A 19,747-nucleotide genomic window follows, 5' to 3' on the forward strand; every position below is an offset into this window, starting at 1 on the left:
ATCAAAGTATTTTTATGTGTAACATGGCACTGAATAGAGTGCAACTATGCAGCCATTAAAGGCTGTAAAAATTATTTAAGATTCTTTAGTGTCCATCTTAACTGTAAAATAGCCCTGGTATTGTCATAGTAGATTCCAAATTACTTTTTTTTTTCCAGTTTTTCTTTTATAGTGATCTTTCATTTTATGGGGGAGAAGATGGTAGTTTGTACATGCTTAGGCATAAATGTGATAGAAAATGTTTTCACCTTGAAATTAGTTGTTCAAAGATTCTTAAGCTTTGTTTCCCATGTCAGATGTAGAAGAGAGTTTTGCAGTAGTTGTCAGATTCCTCCTTGCCTGTGTAGAATTCAACGGCTCTTAGTAGCTATAGCTCTGCAGAAAATACAGTATCTTCATGTACACTACTACTGCTACACATATACCGTGGCATATTTTGGAAACTTGCAGCTAGGGTACTATGGCTGGCTGATTCAATGTTAATGAACCAGACTGAATGAAATACTCCAATGGCTGCCTTTCGGCACTTGGCAAGAAAATCCTTTTTATGTTAGTTTCAAGGTCGTCAGATATCATTATAGCCATGTATTAAAAATTTCAAAGAAAGGAGGCAGTGTGTTTGATTTATAGAATAATTATCTAGCTTTAGCTCTAACTTGGCTGTGGCAGTGGTTTTGCAGGCACTTGAAAATTAAATCCATTTTTTATGGCACTATAAGGTATTATCTCACAGCAAATGATAATTAAACACCTGTGAAATCAATTAGCCCTTTAAGCAGGGGAAAAAAAGTTTTCCATTTATGTTTTTACACCTCCAAACTTTTTCTAATTCCAAAACCAGCACTTGTGGAGAGGGAAATAAGATGTCAACCAATAGCATGTTAGCTTTCAATAAAAATCATCCCTAAGTTTTGCTCAGCCTTAATCCTGGTGTAACCAGTTTGAGGTAAAGGCACTCTTCCAACTCGGATGCATTAGTCTTTAGAGCTCACTATTAGGCGACTCTGTCTGACACACAGCTGAGCTGTCAGGTTTTCTACAAAGGGAGTTATTCACTTTGTGTTTTCAATGCCAAGTTTTACTTGACAGTTTACTTAAAAGCGATACCTTAATGGAAATGAAGCAACAAGACATTCCATGTGACAGAATGGGTTTTTCTTCAGGATCTCTAGCCAATAGTTCAGAGCCACCTGCATTAAGAATTCATATGCTGAAAACTGACTGCTTGGTTAAGACCTGAAATTTAATACACTTGAAAACTAGGAAACACTTTGCCATTTAGCCCTGTGTATCATGTGCGTTTACTAACTCTCTTTGTAACACTTTAACTGATCCAGATGCGCCTTCTGGAAGATGCAGTGTGTTTCTATGGGGTTTACAGATTCAGGAAAGAAGCAGTGGACATATTTGATTGTATGCCATAGCAATTTTTGGTTTGCAAAAGAAAAGGCAGCACTAGTCCCATTTGACATCCCCAACGGTATGTGCTCATTACTGCCAGGATAGAAAGCTCCCTGCCAACGATGAGCTCCTGCATCCTCCAGAAGATTTATTAAGTGTGGCGCTTTTAAAATATATACAGCTGGGCAAAGCCCTCTCTTGTTTGTCTTGGGTTCTGCTCCTCCACTTTCAGATAAATTTTCCAGGTAGAATTTAAAGATGTATTTTACAAATGTGTACTAAATAATCTGGGGTGAAGACCAGATTGTGTAGTAAGCAGGTCAGAGTACTGGGTGTCAAGACTACTGAGTTCTGTCTCGGACACTGCCAGACCTGTTGTGTGATATAGAGCAGGTCATTCTGCCTCTGGTTTTCCATCTGTAAAATGGAGATGATGATGATGTCGCATAGGAATGTTCTCAGGCTTACATAATTATTTGTACAGGGCTATGTGATTCATGGCTGAAAGGGGCTATGTAAGTATAAAGTAGTATCATATATGATTAAATCGACTCAGTTCCCTGTCTAGACTGAAAGAGCCCAACTTTGAGAAAGGGGTGGGAGTGACTGGAAAGAACTAAATTTAAGAGTAAAAAAAAAAAAAAAAAAAGAGGTACTAGTAATTAATAATAAAAATGGTTCCCAGGGAGGTTTATAATCTCTTAAGTGTAGTGACAAGGGGAAATAGTTAAGCTCTAAGAAAGAATGCATGGCATGGCTGATTAGTCACTGCAGAGCCTCTGCAGACCGCTCATACTGGTTGGAATAATGGTGAACCAGGAATTCCAAGCAGCTGTCTAATCCAAGCACTGATTGACAAGGTCGGTACATCAAAAAAAAGCAGCATGTTGGATCAAGAAGTTAAAATTGTCAGACCATTCTGCGGAGCAGCATTTCTCATTCTGATAATTGCCCGCATGGCGTTCTGGTGTTTACACCTGCATGATAGATGGGGCCATGCATGTTTTCTCAGCTATGGGTGGTAGCAGGGAGGGGATATTTCAATTAGAGTGTGAATAAATTAGAATTGATTATAAATAGGGCTATTTGTTTGTACTACCTAAAAAGGTATTAGCTGTGAACCTGGTATACTTAATGATCGTGGAAGGGAGCCGGAAAGTTAATAAAACACACTGCAGATTCTTACAGAGGAATGTGAGCCTTCGGTTAAATCTTTAGTTTTTTGTTTTAAAAACTCAACCAATAATTTAAAGGCACATACACTGTGGTGTGTGTTAAGAATTTTTAATAGAGCAGTCTAAACAATGCACAAAATTGGCAGTAATAAGTTATGTTCATATAAAAGTGGAAAGTGAGGGAGCACACAAATGTGAAACAACAAATCATAGATGCCCTCAGATCCAGTTCCTCCGTTATGGAATTCCTTTTCATTAGAAATTTGGGAGCACCCTGGAAATAAATATGTGTAGAGCAAAATGGAAAACTCCTCTCTTTATGAACATTTCCTACAATATCAGTCCCTGAAGATTAACTGACAATACTGTGCTAACAATAAGCAACAGAAATCATGTAACACCTAAATAAAAGTAATAACTAAAAACCTGCCCACCCACACGACAGCCGTTTAATGCAAGGGAGAATACAAGGCAGCTCTTTAAGCTTGATTTGTGGAATTTCTGTGGGCACTTCAAAGTCACAGTGATGAGTGAAACATAGCTAGCTGGATAAATACAAAGTACCTAGATACACAAATGAATCAGAGGGTGCCCCCAATAAAACAAGAATTGGGACTTTAGTGTTACAGGAACCACAGTGGTATAAACTAAAACAAACACGTAACCCAAAACTTCCCAAGATCTTCACACAGTACTGACTAATGGGGATTCTTTTACAGATCTGAAAACAGGTGAACCTGCACATTGCTAGGAAAAAGCCTAGCTTGATGGATCTCTTCTAAGTAGCTAATATATAGATATACACATACACTCTACCCATACATTACTGCAGTTAAAGTGAGAGGCCTCTCACGTAGATAAGCATTTTTGTCCTGTGAAAGCATCAAACTACCAGCCAATCCAAATATTACTTAATCAGGTCATCTTGAAGTTAATGCCAAAATCCCACTTAGGGTATATGTTAACTGTAAGCTTTATATAATAAGCTTAACTCGTCCTCTATAGCAGTAGTTCTCAACCAGGGGTCTGGGGCCCTCTGGGGAGCCGAGAGCAGGTTTCAGGGCATCTGCCAAGCAGGGCTGGCATTAGACTTGCTGAGGCCCAGGGCAGAAAGCCAAAGCCCCACCACCTGGGGCTGAAGCCTGGGGCTCCAAGCTCCACCATGCAGGGCTGAATCCAAAGCCTGAGCAACTTAGCTTCACAGGGCCCCCTGTGGCATGGGGCCCCAAGCAGCTGCTCTGCTTGCTACCCCCTAACCCTGGCCCTGGCTGTTATGTGCAGAAAAAACAGTTGTTGTGGGACAGGTGGGCCGTGGAGTTTTTATAGCATGGCGGAGGGAGAGGGGGGACTCAAAAAGGAAAAGGTTGAGAACCCCTACTTTCTTGCCTACACAGACAAACACATACTGGTTCATTTAAATGGGGCCCAGAGTGTACCTAAGTTGGCGCAGGGAATTCATCCCAACTTACCAGAAAATGTAACTTGTCTGCATATCCAGTGAGTGGTCATTTTATGATATTGTCCAGTATCAAAATGTACATATGAGAAAGAGAAAGCTAAGCTAGCCATGTGAATCTTAAATCTGAGGTTAACATCTCAGAATGTAACATGGCATTGGTTAAACATCAATATAGCAGCACCCATATTTGTGTATTTTCTTTAATATTTCCTTTCTTTAATGTTTTGTTAAGTTTGACCTGAATAAATCAGATGCAAACATCAGTCCTCATCTCTCCCAGCGTTTCTTTCCTACCTCTTCCAGGACTTTTTTGAGAATTCAGTCGACTGATTATGTGTTGAATTCCTCCACCTCGCCTCCCTCACCTTCACAAAATGAACTCCTCAGCACGTGTCTGCATTGGGGAAACAATGTTCAATACTTTAGAGCATTATTTTCCTCAGGGAAGAAAACTGTTGGACCAAGGCAGTCTTCCAAGGGTAGATAAGAGAGTGGAAGCCCAAATTCTTGGAGTATTAGCACTTTGACCCCAAGTGGAGTGGTATTGGGAAGGAAAGCCATAGACTTCAATGAAACTGTGGTAATTTACACCCTCTGAGAATCTGCCTTCCTGGTTTGTGGAGATCTGAGTTCAATTCCTGATCTGCCACAGTCATCCTATGTGTCCTCAAGCAAGTTGTGACAGATGGACAATGTCCTGTAATATCCTGAACAAACTAAATGGAATTAAGATAAACATCGTTAATCCTTATCAAATTAGGGTTAATACCTTTGGGGTACATTGTATTAAAAATGCAATTGTGTATGTGGTTGTTGCGGCATTGCATGTACCTTCTCTAGTAAGTAGGGGGGTGCTAATGTAGTTCCTCCGTTATCAACCCTTTGAAGGTACGCATATACTAGTTCAAACTGGATTCTCCAGGCACCAACAGACAAAGAAAGAGTTTTTTAGATAAATAGTCTGGCTGTCAGCTGGCTCCTGGCTTTTTTTCTGAGCTAGCAAACAGACAGGACCCCTGGTCCACAGGGGGCCCCAGGCTTTAGGATAGGATTGGGAGGACTTGGCCAGCTGAGGCCCTGTAAGATTGGGTGCTTGTTCTGAGCTGAAGCTGTGATTAACTTGTAACCACAAGGAATTTCCTTGGGTGGAGGGTTGAAGGACAGCTCCTTCCAGAGCCCATGTTAGAGTTGCGTTGATGTGTGATAAACTTATTAAAGTATGCTTAGTTAGAAAGAGCTGTTTGGTACCTTATAACTGTAGCAATTACACCCGTTAACCATCTCTGAAGAGAAAGCAAGCAGGTGTGCTTGGGCAACCTCTCTTTGCTTGGGAGAACATAGTGAAGGCAGGGAACTTGTTCAGCCAAGACATACCCCGGTCAGAAGGGAGTGTGATAGAGTCATAGAAGATTAGGGTTGGAAGAGACCTCAGGAGGTCCTCTAGTCCAACCCCCTGCTCAAAGCAGGACTAACCCCAACTAAATCATCCCAGCCAGGGCTTTGTCAAGCTGGGCCTTAAAAACCTCGAAGGAATGAGATTCCACCACCTTTCTAGGTAACCCATTCCAGTGCTTCACCATCCTCCAAGTGAAATAGTTTTTCCTAATAGCAAACCTAGACCTTACAGAATTTAGTCCCAGAACTGCAAGCACTTACGTGTATACTTCACTTTAAGCATATGAGTAATTGCGTTGACTTTAATGTGACTGTTCACAAGCTTAAAATTAAGTGTGTGAGTGCTTTCAGTTGTGGCCCCTGAGATTCTCAGGTGATAAAATGCTACTTCATCTCCTCCCTGGCAAGGTGAAAGAATACTTTTCCCTCCCCTGCTAAACAACATTTTAAATCCTGTGCAGGGTTTCCATTTTCTGCCATGTCTCGTAGAAAAGAAAGGTCTATGTAAGTGCCTGAAACTGAAGTCCTTTTGTTTTTCTGTCGCTCCTCAGCTCCACCCTCTCCAGTGGAAATTTTTTGACGCCTGTTGTTTTGTAGTCTGTTCTATGACTAGGTGTCTGAGTTTTTGCTGTGTAAGAGACAATGACTCCAAGTCCATATCATGCAGAAAGGGACCCAATGAAAGGGTTCTTCTAGCATAATCACCTCATGCTTTCAAATAGTTTCAGAAGACCAATAAGTATGTGTGTCAGAATTCCTACTAAGCACATTCTCGATGCCAGGTGTTGGTCACATTCGTATATTAATTCTTTCGTGGTGGTTGTTACTGCTGGTTTTATTCCCTCTCAGTTTCTGAACCTGCACCTAACATTTCTAGCAATACTTCGCAGTTTACCAGAAGCTTTTTGTTCATCTATGAACTGTAGGTAAATTTACCTTATTTTATAACACTTTTGTGACTCTTGTTTTCTTCAAAAGTACATAACAGCATGAAGAAAAATAATACATGAAATGATCTCTGCTGTAGTCTACAGATAAACACTACTTTTGTATAGGGGACTTCTAAAACATTCATACTGTAATGGTGTCTCAGATTTTCAAATATACTTTGTGTGTGATCTCTACATAGACATTGTGTGTGTAAGCTGTATTATGTACAATTTTGTTAAAAGATAGTGCGCTGCAGTTTGCATTCAGTGAAATTTGTGTATCTACATTGTCTTCAACATTTCACAGGAATAAATGATGGCAAAATTTAATTCACCGTGTCTGAGGATTTCAAAGAAATAGATTCTTAATCCCAGGGTGTTATCTGATGTGGATTAAATTAGAAATCATTCCTTTCCTGCTGCTATGAAGGACCATATTGAGTCACCTTAGAACACTGAAGTTGAAATCCAAGTGAAATTTAGTCATGAAAAGAATCTCTAGTGCAATTCATTAACTGTAGCATGAATCTCATTGATGGGTATGTTACCATACTGTGGTTCTGCCCATGTTACATTTGTGGAGTACCGCTTGAAGTGAATGGAAATACATACTTGAAGGTTAGGATAAGGTCTTCTATGCGTATATGGCCAGGCTGTTCATGAGATGAGCAATTAATTACAGGGGAGATGATAAAAAGCACAAATGGCACCTATTGACTTGGAGATGGGAATCTAACTCCACTTTGTGCCTTTGAAAATCTTCCCTCATATCAACTAATCAGTTATAAAAAAAAAAAAAGGCGCACAGTGTAAAAATTGCTGGCCTGTTGAGGCCTCTCCTCACTTTTACTCTTCTCATTTCCTTCTCTCTTTTCTGTTGTGATTTTGCAGCTGACTTTTTGCGTGCTTGTGCAATCCAGGGTATTAACAGGATTTTAAAGTTTTAGCTAGCTAATGATGGGGACAAATGAGTGAAGTATTCCAACCCTACAGGGGATTCTATTTTTGGTATTTATTAAACTTTCCTGTCGTACAATATATACTGACAGTGATGAGTGTTAGACTTCGCACCATGTGAAAAATGAACATTTTAAATATGGCATCTTTTTTTTCCAGCTTCCGAACCGTTTCCTCCATGTGCTGCATCACTGCAGGCTGTTGAGCTGGGACTTAGTTGCCAATCAATATTCTGTGCTGAGAAAAAGAAATTGCTGCCACTCAGTGGGAAAATATATAACCAAACTTGCGACCTGTTTAAAAAAAATGTCCACTTTGAAGTCTGTTTTGTAGATTTAATTAATGCAACAAGAGTTTTTATTTTACTCTCAGTGGAGATAATCTTAATCCATTCACATCGACCTTTTCTTGTGCAAATTAGCTGTACACGCTTGTTTAAGCAAATGGGCCTTCGGAAGATCTCTTCCTAATGACAGGGTTTATAATTGAAAATTGGCTTACTCCCATCTGCCTGCCCTGTATGAGAATATAAAAGTAGATCTGTGTATGTGTGTGTGTATATACGCTCACACACACATACATATTCATCTTCTATTTATATACATACAAAAAAAATTCTGTGCCTGCAGGCTATGATTAAATTAGATTATTAGAGTTAGAAAATTTCAGTGCTGCATGTTACTGTCAAAGTAGCTACTGTCAAAGTAGCACCTGTCTCCAGAGTGCCGGTAACATCTTGAGAAATGAGGGGTATTTAATCTTGATCCTTTTGTCTCAGACCCAGCAGGCTGCAGGGTCAGCTCCATTTACAGTTCCATAGGTTTCCATTAATACAGAAGTACAATTAGCTAATAACTGGCTTGAAACTGTTAGGATTTGATGTGTGTTTTTGGTAAATGGTTTTGAGGTGATTGATGGAATTGGAACAAAAACAGTAGTATCGAGCTTAAAGCTTTAATTTTGAGGATCAGAGGTTATTGCAGCTCTATGGTTAATTATCAGAATTTGTTTCTGTGCTTTTTTTCTTCAGCTAATTTCCCTTCCTCCTCCACCCACCTCCCTCTTCCCCCCCTCCAATAACAACTGATGACCCTTCATTATTATTTCCTGATTGATTAGGAAAGATTTGTATGGTATAGCTCAATATTCTGGGCTGTTTTTACAAACGTCTTGCTCAGAGGTGAACAAATTAATGCTTGTTTGTAAATAAATCTGGTTCACTATGTGTACAGTCTTGAAACCCTGTTTTCGTGAAGACAGTTGGTCTTAATTGTCTGTATTTTTCTTTCAAACTCAGAGCTCCCCCAAAGATATTTCAGCAGTAAAAAACACCATATGTATATTCATAATAACAAAATTGATGATTCCAAAGGCAAAATCCCTTTTGTCTATTCTCTGTTAACCACATTGATTGCCTTTCTGTTACAAACAAAAAAGAGGTGGGAGGGAGAAGTGGAGGAGAGGAAGAAAAAGACACAGAGAGAAATGTGTAACCTGATGGTGAGCATACGGACATGGACTTGATTGGAGATGATTTTATCCAGATGTATATCAGCAGATATTTGCATTTTCATGCACATTTACTCTAAGACTCATCGTTAATTTGATTTTCTCTTTCTTATCTCCCTCCATCACCACCCTGTTCCTGTTAGGTATGATTATCGTGAAATGCTGCACAATGCCACTTTCTGTCTGGTTCCCCGTGGCCGCAGGCTTGGATCCTTCAGGTTTCTGGAGGCTCTGCAGGTAAGAGCTGGGAATTAAAACATTGACAGTGCTGGTTGGAATTCAGCTGGTGATATCAAGAGGTGGTGTTTGGGTTTGTGTTTAATTTCCCTAGTGGGCAATAATCCACACTGTGGAAGCCTCTAGTCATGCTTATGAAGCAATTGGCAGCTTCTTCACAGGAGGGGCTCGGCACTGAGCTCACCTGAAGGCTGAATTGCATTGCCTTCATGAAGAGGGTTTCCCTGCTCATTGTAGAGGAGGCAAAGTTGGATTCGTTTAGAGCGCTGTTTGCCCAACTGAATCTGGATTCCCAGGGGAGACCTTGACCTGTTCTAGCAAGACCTGGAGCAATAAACATAGCTTATTGTTTTCAGCTGAAGCAAACTTGCCTACACGTTGTTTGCTGGGCTGCATCCTTAATGTGCAGATGATGGTTCTGTTCTGCTACTTCCCATCTGAAAGTAATGCAGCAAGAAGGACATTCAAACCGGCTGCTGTCTGTGTGTTTAAAATAGTCTTCTGTACTGTGTCAGAGGCAGGACTCCCCAACTTCTCTTCACCTTTTGAAATCTTTCAGTCAGCAAGATGCTCTCTTTTGTTTGGCTAGCAATGGAGAGCAAAGGCACAAGGTCTGAAAATCCTGTGACAGGCAGTGTGGTTCAGTAGATAGAACACTGCAGCAGGTGTTAGGTAATGAGGGTTCTATTCCTACCTCTCCCACTGAGCCACTCTGTCTCCCCCTGCCAAAGTCACTTCTCTCCTGTTTCCCCTCCCCTAAGCACTGCAGTAAGAGTCAACAACTCCTACCTTCTGGTCTTTACTAAGATACTGACTACCTGTGTTACTTCACCTAGGGTCACATCACCCTTTTTCTCTGGTATTCCCACTCTATACCTACTTCCCAGGGAAGTTGTGAGGCTTAATCAATGGTCTGTGAAGAATTCTGAAGATGAAAACTCTGCAAATTGTTGTTGTGTTGGGTGGGTTTTAGACAGTGTAATGTGGTTTCCTTACCAACGGACATAATCTTTACCCATTGCAAATACTACTGTAGCATAGACTTGACTAGATCAAAGTTACTGCACAGAATTAGAGAGCAAGAAAGAGAGAGAGAATGTACTGTAATTAGAAAACTTCCCCAGTGTTCCACTTATTACTGGGCATGGGAAAGACCAGCTCATTTATTGTACTGTCTGGGCAATAATTCAGACCAGTTAAATCTGGCTTGGTCTAGAAGAAACTGAACCACCACAGCAATGACCTGATCCAAATCCCACTGAACTCAGTGCGAGCCTTTCCACTGACTTCAACAGACTTTGAATCAGGTCTCAAGTTCTGGTCCGATTGACGAATAGGTGGCGGTGAATTTATTTATTTACTTATACAGAACCAGTAATGTAGTGTTTACTAAACATTACACAATTATGGTTGGTGCCCAAAAGAGTTTACATTTTAACAATAGCACATAGTATATTGACATACTGGCAGAACAAAAGTTGGTGATAAATGAGTGATATATGTATATATTTAAACATAAAGTCAATGGATTAAATTTTCCAAACTGGTCTCTCTGACTGTGGCTAGGTTTTGTATGTGCAGTTGTTTGCAAGCACAGAACGTGTACTACGATGTACAAAGTGGATAACTAAACATCTAGCCTTATGGAAAAGAGTTATAGAGTTAAATATCAAATACATTTTCAAAGGGTTTTTCTTAAACCATCTTATGTAATTTAATAGAGAATTACCTCCCTAGAGAACTCTGTAGTTGTTTCACAAAACATCTACATCCGAGTGTAAATTCTCCTTTGTACATGCAAAATCAGGGTTTCCCTTCATGCAAACAAATGTGGAGCCTGTTTGGAGAGTGGAGATCAGCTGGAATCTTGGCAGATGTATTGTTATGTCTGCCTTGTAGGGCTCTTTGCCGGTTTTCTTTTTTAATGTCTTTCATGAGAGCTTGGGTCCTGACTCCTGCAGAAAATGCCAATAATTCAATTTGTATGCACTTCAAAGTTTGTGCTAATCAATGACCACACACTCAGTGCCTCTTCTAATGCCTGCAATTCCTCTCTCTGCAGGCTGCCTGTGTCCCAGTTATGCTTAGCAATGGATGGGAGTTGCCATTTTCTGAAGTGATTGATTGGAACCAAGCTGCCGTCATAGGGGATGAGCGACTGTTATTACAGGTAAGAAAACATCTGTGGCCTTCAGCATATTGCTAGAGTGCTGCTGCCGCCCACTAAGCTTGTCGGAAGATGAATCCAAAAGGTCAGTCAGGGTTAGGGTCACTGTAAATATGAACCCATTTATTATGACATCATTCATTTTCTGACCGGAAGATCGCTCAGACATTGTTAAACACAGCAGAAACTTTTTAAGAGTATCAAATTTCTTTTGGATGCCTCTCTAATACGATGCCCTCCGTTATCTACAAACTCCATGCCCTAGGCTGGACACATCATTTGGGAACAATTGCTGCCCCTGCCCCCCCCCCCGCCCCCGTACTTGCGCTGCAGAATATCTGACTCTGCAAAGAGACCTGTTGATGTAGATGGCTGTATGTACAGGGAGATGGGGACGCTGAAGATGTTACCTGTGGAGTAAGGTGCTACCCAACGTTGGTGTGGGAGGCAGAATCTGTCCCTTACTTTTCTGTACCTCACTTTTTCATTTTTAGGGGTGATGTTACTTATCTCCGCGAAGTGTTGTGGGACTCAATTAATTGTTTATCTCCATGAGGGAGAATGAAAGAGGGCTATAGAATTGCCAGTTAGTGTTGTGTTATTACAGTCTTTATTGGCTTCTTTCTTAAAGGCACTCAAAGATTGTTTTTCCTATTTCTATAATACTATTTCCGTGTTTTCTTCCAAATCAGTTAGAAGCCAAAGTATACAGTAATATCATTAAGGAAACACCACCGAAAATCAGTTTCTCCAGTGCAGCACCTATTAAAGGATTAGCAAAGCTGTGGCTATAGTCCATTGGCTGGGGCACTAAACTGAGATGTGGATTCTAGATTTCTAGCTCTGCCATTGAACTCCTGTGTGATCTTGGACAAATCAAGTATTGCTGTGTGCCTCAGTTTCCCCCTGCAGTAAAATGGGCATCATGATTCTTCTGTGATTTCTAAAGCATTTTGAGGCAAATGGGTGAAGTGCCACATTTTAAAGGTATTTAAGTACTGAGGCACTAGAAATTAATATGAGCTAGGTGCTCATCCCTTTTGAAAATCCCCCTAGAGACACTCTTCTGCATCTTTAGTTCATGAAATTAGGGATTTAAATAATGTGTAAACAGTAATTGTCTAACCGATTAAAATTCTATCGGTTACACGGTTAAACGTTTACCTGGGGAACTAGGGGCGCAGCACCCCCACATTTTAGAATCATAGAACTGGAAGGGACCTTGAGAGGTCATCTAGTCAAGTCCACTGCACTCAAGGCAGGACTAAGTATTAGCTAGACCATCGTTGACAGGTGTTTTTCCAACCTGCTCTTAAAAATCCCCAATGATGGAGATTCCACAACCTCCCTAGGCAATTTATTCCACTGCTTAACCACCCTGACAGTTAGGAAGATTTTTCTCATGTCCAACCTAAACCACCCTTGCTGCAATTTAAGCCCATTGCTTATTTTCCTATCTGCAGAGGTTAAGAAGGACAATTTTTCTCCCTCCTCCTTGTAACAACCTTTTATGTACTTGAAAACTGTTATCATGTCCCCTCTCATAGAATATCAGGGTTGGAAGGGGCCTCAGGAGGTCATCTAGTCCAACCCCTTGCTCAAAGCAGGGCCAATCCCCAATTTTTGCCCCAGATCCCTAAATGGCCCCCTCAAGGATTGAACTCACAATCCTGGGTTTAGCAGGCCAATGCTCAAACCACAAAGCTATCCCTCCCCCTCTCAGTCTTCTCTTCTCCAGACTAAACAAACCCAATTTTTTCAATCTTCCCTCATAGGTCATGTTTTCTAGACCTTTAGTCATTTTTGTTGCTCTTCTCTGGACTTTCTCCAATTTGTCCACATCTTTCCTGAAATGTGGCACCCAGAACTGGACACAATACTCCAGTTGAGCCCTAATCATCACAGAGTAGAGCAGAAGAATTACTTCTCGTGTCTTGCTTACAGTACTCCTGCTAATACATCCCAGAATGATGTTTGCTTTTTTTGCAACAGTTACACTGTTGACTCATATTTAGCTTGTGATCTACTATGACCCCCCAGATCCCTTTCCACAGTATTCCTTCCTAGGCAGTTATTTCCCATTTTGTATGTGTGCAGCTGATTGTTCCTTCCTAAGTGGAGTACTTTGCATTTGTCCTTATTGAATTTCATCCTATTTACTTCAGACCATTTCTCCAGTTTGTCCAGATCATTTTGAATTTTAATCCTATCCTCCAAAGCACTTGCAACCCCTCCGAGCTTGGTATCATCCACAAACTTTATAAGTTTACTCTCTATGCCATTTTCTAAATCATTGATGAAGATATTGAACAGAACTAGACCCAGAACCAATCCCTGCAGGACGCCACTCTTTATGCACTTCCAGCATGACTGTGAACCACTGATAACTACTCTCTGGGAACGATTTTCCAACCAATTATGCACCCATCTTATAGTAGCTCCATCTAGGTTGTATTTCTGTAGTTTGTTTATGGGAAGGTCATGCGACACACTATCAAAAGCCTTACTAAAGTCAAGATATACCACATCTACCACTTCCCCCCTATCCACAAGGCTTGTTACCCTGTCAAAGAAAACTGTCAGGTTGGTTTGACACAATTTGTTCTTGACAAATCCATGCTGACTGTTATTTATCACCTTATTATCTTCTAGGTGTTTGCAAATTGATTGCTTAATTATTTGCTCCATTATCTTTCCGGGTAAGAAGTTAAGCTGACTAGTCTGTAATTCCCCAGGTTGTCCTTATTTCCTTTTTTATAGACTGACACTATATTTGCCCTTTTCCAGTCTTCTGGAATGTCTCCTGTCTTCCATGACTTTTCAAAGATAATTGCTAATGGCTCAGATATCTCCTCAGTCAGTTTCTTGAGTAGTCTAGGACGCATTTCATCAGGCCCTGGTGATTTGAGGACATCTAATTTGTCTAAGTAATTTTTGACTTGTTCTTTCCCTATTTTAGACTCTGTTTCTACCTCATTTTCACTGGCATTCACTATGTTAGACGTCCAGTCCCCACCAACCTTCTTGGTGGAAACTGAAACAAAGAGGTCATTAAGCACCTCTGCCATTTCCACATTCTCCGTTATTGTCTTTCTCCTCTCATTGAGTAATGGGCCTACTCTGTCCTTGGTCGTCCTCTTGCTTCTAATGTATTTGTAGAATGTTTTCTTGTTTCCTTTTATATCCCTAGCTAGTTTGATCCCATTTTGTGCCTTGGCTTTTCTAATTTTGTCCCTACATACTTGTGTTATTTGTTTTTATTCATCCTTTGACCGAGTTTCCACTCTTTGTAGGACTCTTTTTTGAGTTTCATATCATTGAGGGTCTCCTGGTTAAGCCAGGGTGGCCTCTTGCCATATTTCCTATCTTTCCTATGCAGTGAGATAGTTTTGCTCTTGTGCCCTTAATAATGTCTCTTTGAAAAACTGCCAACTGTCTTCAATTGTTTTCCCCTTAGACTTGCTTCCCATGGGATTTTACCTGCCAACTCCCTGGGTTTGCTAAAGTCTGCCTTCTTGAAATCCATTGTCTTTATTGTGCTGTTCTCCCTCCCACCATTCCTTAGAATCCTGAACTCTACTATTTCATGATCACTTTTACCCAAGTTGCCTTCCACTTTCAAATTCTCAGCCAGTTCCTCCCTATTTGTCAAAATCAAATCTAGAACAGCCTCTCCCCTAGTAACTTTCTCCACCTTCTGAAATAAAAAATTGTCTCCAGTACATTCCAAGAACTTGTTGGATAGTCTGTGCCCTGCTGTGTTATTTTCCCAGCAGATGTCTGAGTAGTTGAAGTCCCCCATCCCCACCAAGTCCTGTGCTTTGGATAATTTTATTAATTGTTTAAAAAAAGACTCATCCACCTCTTCTTCTTGGCTAAGTGGTCTGTAGTAGACCCCTACCATGACATCATCCTTATTTTTTACCCCTTTTATTCTTACCCAGAGACTTTCAACAAGTCTGTCTCTTATTTCTATCTCAACCTCAGTCCAAGTGTGTACATTTTTAATATATAAGGCAACACCTCCTCCCTTTTTTCCCTGCCTGTCCTTCCTGAGCAAGCTGTACCCTGCTATACCAATATTCCGGACATGCGTATTATCCCACCAAGTCTCCGTGATGCCAACTATGTCATAGTTGTGTTTATTTACTAGCATTTCGAATTCTTCCTGCTTATTCCCCGTACTTCTTGCATTAGTATACAGACATCTAAGATACTGATTTGATTTCTCCACACACCGCCCACCCCGAGTTCTGTCTTGTCTCTCCCTTATTTCTGCTATAACAGTTGAAATATTTTCTGTGGGGCTAGCCTGGGGCTCTGCTGCCGCCCGGCATCCCAGCCGTGGGGCTGGCAGCCTGGAGTGACCCCAAGCGCGCCGGGATGCTGGGCAGCAGCAGAGCACCGGCACAGGACAGCAGCCGAGATGCCGGGTGCACACGGATGCCAGGATGGTGGATGGCAGCAGAGCCCCAGGAGTGGCAGCAGCAGGGACCCCTGGAGGAGTTTAACTGTTAACCGCTTAAACTCTTAGGTCCCTAGATGAAATACCTTTAAAAAATCTCACCCCAAAATCCCTACTTAAGAGAGAACTATTCTGATTAATTTAATTGCAAGTATAAAAATAAGATAATTTTTTGCTTCAAAGGACAACACGTTTTTGTAAGCAAAATTATTTTAAAAAAATATAATTTGCTGATCTTGTGCCTTCCTGTAACGTTCTCTTCACAGCTGCTTCCTTACTGAACAGCTACGGCACCGTTATTAACAATGTTTGTAAAGTGCTGGCACAGAGCCTGAATGTCTGCTCTGGGAAATGTTTCTGTTATGTTGCAGTTTTTCATTTCCTGTTTTAGAACAGCTCGGATGTTTTTATTTGCATATTCTTGTTACCATAGAACCAGTTTAGCTCGCGTCTTAATTTAGTCTTCCTGTATTTATTTTTGTAGGTTATCTTTTTTGCCCTTCTATTACCGAAATGACCTTTTATTAAGACGTCATCTAGTTCTAATAATTCCAGTGTAATCCTGCCAGATTAGTATTAATATGTCATTTTCCACACCTGACTTTCTGGAAAAATAGATTAATAACTAATAGGCAAACCACAGTTAAAATGGGAGCTGTGATTTTGCTTTCCAGCTGTTCTAACAGGCCAGGCACACAAGCAGGCTAAGGAATTCTCTAACCTTGGCACAGTGTTTATCGGCACATACTTGAAGCAGTCTTCTGTACAACGATAACCTTTTCAACTTTCGGGGTCAGAATTGCTTTTGCATTACAAAGGAGTGAGCATGCCATAGTTGGAGATGGGTGTTAATTTCATTTTGTGTCCAGCGCAAGATCAAGCCCTGTGGAATCATGTGTGGTGCCATGAAACATTTATGTCTATTAGAAGTTATGCCCCATGGCCATACTAAAATGCAGTCACAATAATATGATTGCTGTTGATAATGGTGCTGTTAACACGCATCGCTATACTCCCATACTTACAGGAACCTAATAGAAAACAATCCACTTTATAATCCATATCAGAGGACTGAATTTTGTAGTACAGTGGTATAAACTCAAATAGTAAGATGCCTCATTTGTATACAGGCAGTCCTCCAATTTACAACACAAATGGTTCCTTACAATTGCTTCATAAGTTGCAACTTGAACCCGCAGTCTACTCCATTGCGGGACTGAGCATCATAAATGTGAAACCTGTAGTCGTAAGTCGAGTCAGGGTGTCAATGTAGAAGCGTCGTAAGTGCCGTTCGTCGTAACTCAAAGTCGTAAAGTCGAGGATTTCCTGTATACATTTTAACTGCTTCCCTGTGCCCCACCCTTCCTGTGTTGCTCCTTTTACAGGAAGGATCAAGCAAAAGACTCTGATATGCCATAGGCCTCTTATCACACTCACTACTTTGCTTCTATATGGTATCCCACTCCCGTGGTTCCTTGTCCTTTTAAGCCCCAATACAAGGTCTGAGGATATGTCTGTACTGCAGTGGAAGTGGGGTTGTGATTGTAGCCCATGTAGACATACCTGAGCTAGCTTTAATCTACCTAACGTGGGTACCTATGGCAGTGAAGCTGTAACAGCAAAAACTTCAGTGCAAATTGTACAAGCCAGCCTGAAACCCTGGGTAGCTATTAGGGTGGCTTGCTTGTGCTGATGTTTGTGCTGCCAGGGCTTCACTGCTATCAGGGTGTGAGTTGCCTAGATTAAAGCTAGCATGGGTGTGTCTGCACATGCCACAATCACACACACACACCCTGATTGCAGTGTAGACAAACCCTTAAATTGTAAGATCTTTGGGACAGAAATTGTCTCTTACCATTTGTACAGCACCAAACAATGTGGAGCCATGATCCTTTTTGGGAGTTGTGGGCACTACCTGAATGCAAATGAGACAGAATAATAACAGTATAACATCCACATAACCCTCCTGAATCTCTTTACATATCAAACCTTAAAACTTTGAATCCTGTTCTGGAGCAGGTTTCTTATGGAACAATTTCCTGCAGATGTGTATGAAACTGAGGATGTGACTCAACTGCACCATAATCTTTGCCACCAAATTCTTTCAGAACATTATATGAAGAATAATTGTATTCTGATTGGGGATATTTTACGTGGGAAGTGTGTGTGTGTGTGTGTGTGTGTGTGTGTATTAGGGGTGTGGGTGTTTAGGTTAATCTAATAACTAGATGGACGATGATAATAATGCCACGTATCAAAGCAAACTTTGGTGCCTGTGTAATTAGCCCTGAAAGTAAATGTATGAAAGGCTTGTGAGAAATAAGAGAAGGAGAATGAGGTGGCCTGACTGGAAATAATTAGAAGTAGGTACCAAAGCAAAATAACTCCCCATTCCTAGAAGAAGTGAACACACCCACATTACACTAGTGGGGACTGATTCTCATTTATACTTAGGCTGCTAGCACCACTCTGACAGTGTAAAGAGATCTTGAAGTTGGAATAAATTACAGTTACACCCACTCTGACGGCCTCTTACATGGCCAGAGAAGTGAGTATGGAGACCTTAGGGCTTGTCTACATGGAGAATTAATGGGAAAATTAGTACAAAATAGCCAGGGTGTGAATTCAAAGGGCAATAGCTGTTTCCCACCAACTCCCCATTTTTTTGCCATTTAGGTTAATCTGCTTCCAGAGGGGACTAACCTAAACTGCACAAAGGAACTCTTAATGCAAAATAAGTGTCCACATGGGGTGCTAATGTGGAGTAGTTATTCCCCTCTAGCTGTTCTGCACTAGCTAGTCCAAGCTTTTTCCCTGAGTAGACAAACTCTTAGTGTAAATGAGAATCAGGCTTTTAAGAAGCTAAATACTAGTCTGTACAGATGCTGGACTCTCTCCAAAGGGTGTGGGGAATGTGGGTTCACACACACACACCCCTCTGATCTGGTTTGCAGGAAGAGGAATGGTAGGATTTATTTTTTCATTTATAAGGAAAGCTTTACCAGAATTAAAGCTGTACAGTGTGTCCAATGAAAAATATCATTGTTTTTTCCTTGTAAATAGCAGATGTTGGAGGGACTTGTTTTCCGATTCCACCAAGGGGTGGCTTTGCTGCAGATGCTGTGATGGTTTCTTCAGGGGATTTGTGTTGCCACATTGTAGTGACTGCAATCTCGGATCCCTTTAATATACTTTCAGAATGGAGATCATTGTCAGACTCTAAAGACCTGCAGCTACTAGTATTTTAAATTAGTGGTTTGCAAAGAGCTGTGTGCGCAAGGGATTTACTGAAAAGTTCCACACAGTGACTTTCCACAGCTCCAGAAGGGGGAAAAGTAGCAATTGCCTCAATAGAAACAACTTTCTTAAAAAATGGAGAATTGCTAGTAAATCCTAAGGTTGGCCAATAGGCTCAAATACCAAAGGTCACAAAGGGTGCCGCTCATTCATTTTCCAGTCGCTGTTCTTTAGCTGTTAATTCACATATCTGTGTCGGGTGGGGGTACTGGCTGACACTGAATCTGTGTTGCTGGGTAGGAGCAGAGAATGCTAGTTTGGGATTCTCAAGTGTGTATTAATTTGATCAGGTTACATTGTTTTCCACACCATCTGATTGTAGTGCACCTTGTCTTACAGATTCCTTCTACAATCAGGTCTATCCATCAGGATAAAATCCTAGCACTTAGACAGCAGACACAGTTCTTGTGGGAGGCTTATTTTTCTTCAGTTGAGAAGATTGTATTGACCACACTAGAGGTGAGTAACAATTCTCAGATATTAGTCAGAGCAGAGATGTTCCTTAATATGTCTGCCACACTCCGTGCTGAGCTGTTATATGTGTGACCTTGGCTTTCGTGACATGTGATTGGTCACTGGAAAAACCTTCAGCAGCTTGATAACTTTTCTCCCCTAAGGAAATATTTTCTTCATTATTTGAATCCACATAAGAAAACTGACATGGTGACAAATAGGAGCCATCCGACACATGGAAAAGTTGTCTTGTGCCATCACAGTTTCTCAAGTTTCTTATGGCTAATGAATCAGTATTCCTGT

The 19,747-nt window shown here is 40.9% G+C and overlaps 1 protein-coding gene across 1 annotated transcript in view; it reads left to right on the forward strand.

Moving 5' to 3' along the window:
• Nucleotides 1–19,747, forward strand: part of EXT1 (exostosin glycosyltransferase 1) — a 272,089-nt gene that overhangs the window by 231,477 nt on the left and 20,865 nt on the right. Inside the window, exons 2-4 of the mRNA XM_073330275.2 lie at nucleotides 8,969–9,062; nucleotides 11,125–11,232; nucleotides 19,331–19,450. Of these exons, the coding sequence (XP_073186376.1) occupies nucleotides 8,969–9,062; nucleotides 11,125–11,232; nucleotides 19,331–19,450 (322 nt within the window). The remainder of the gene's footprint in view (nucleotides 1–8,968; nucleotides 9,063–11,124; nucleotides 11,233–19,330; nucleotides 19,451–19,747) is intronic.

Source organism: Lepidochelys kempii, chromosome 2, assembly GCF_965140285.1.
Source record: "Lepidochelys kempii isolate rLepKem1 chromosome 2, rLepKem1.hap1, whole genome shotgun sequence".
Lineage (NCBI taxonomy): Eukaryota > Metazoa > Chordata > Testudines > Cheloniidae > Lepidochelys > Lepidochelys kempii.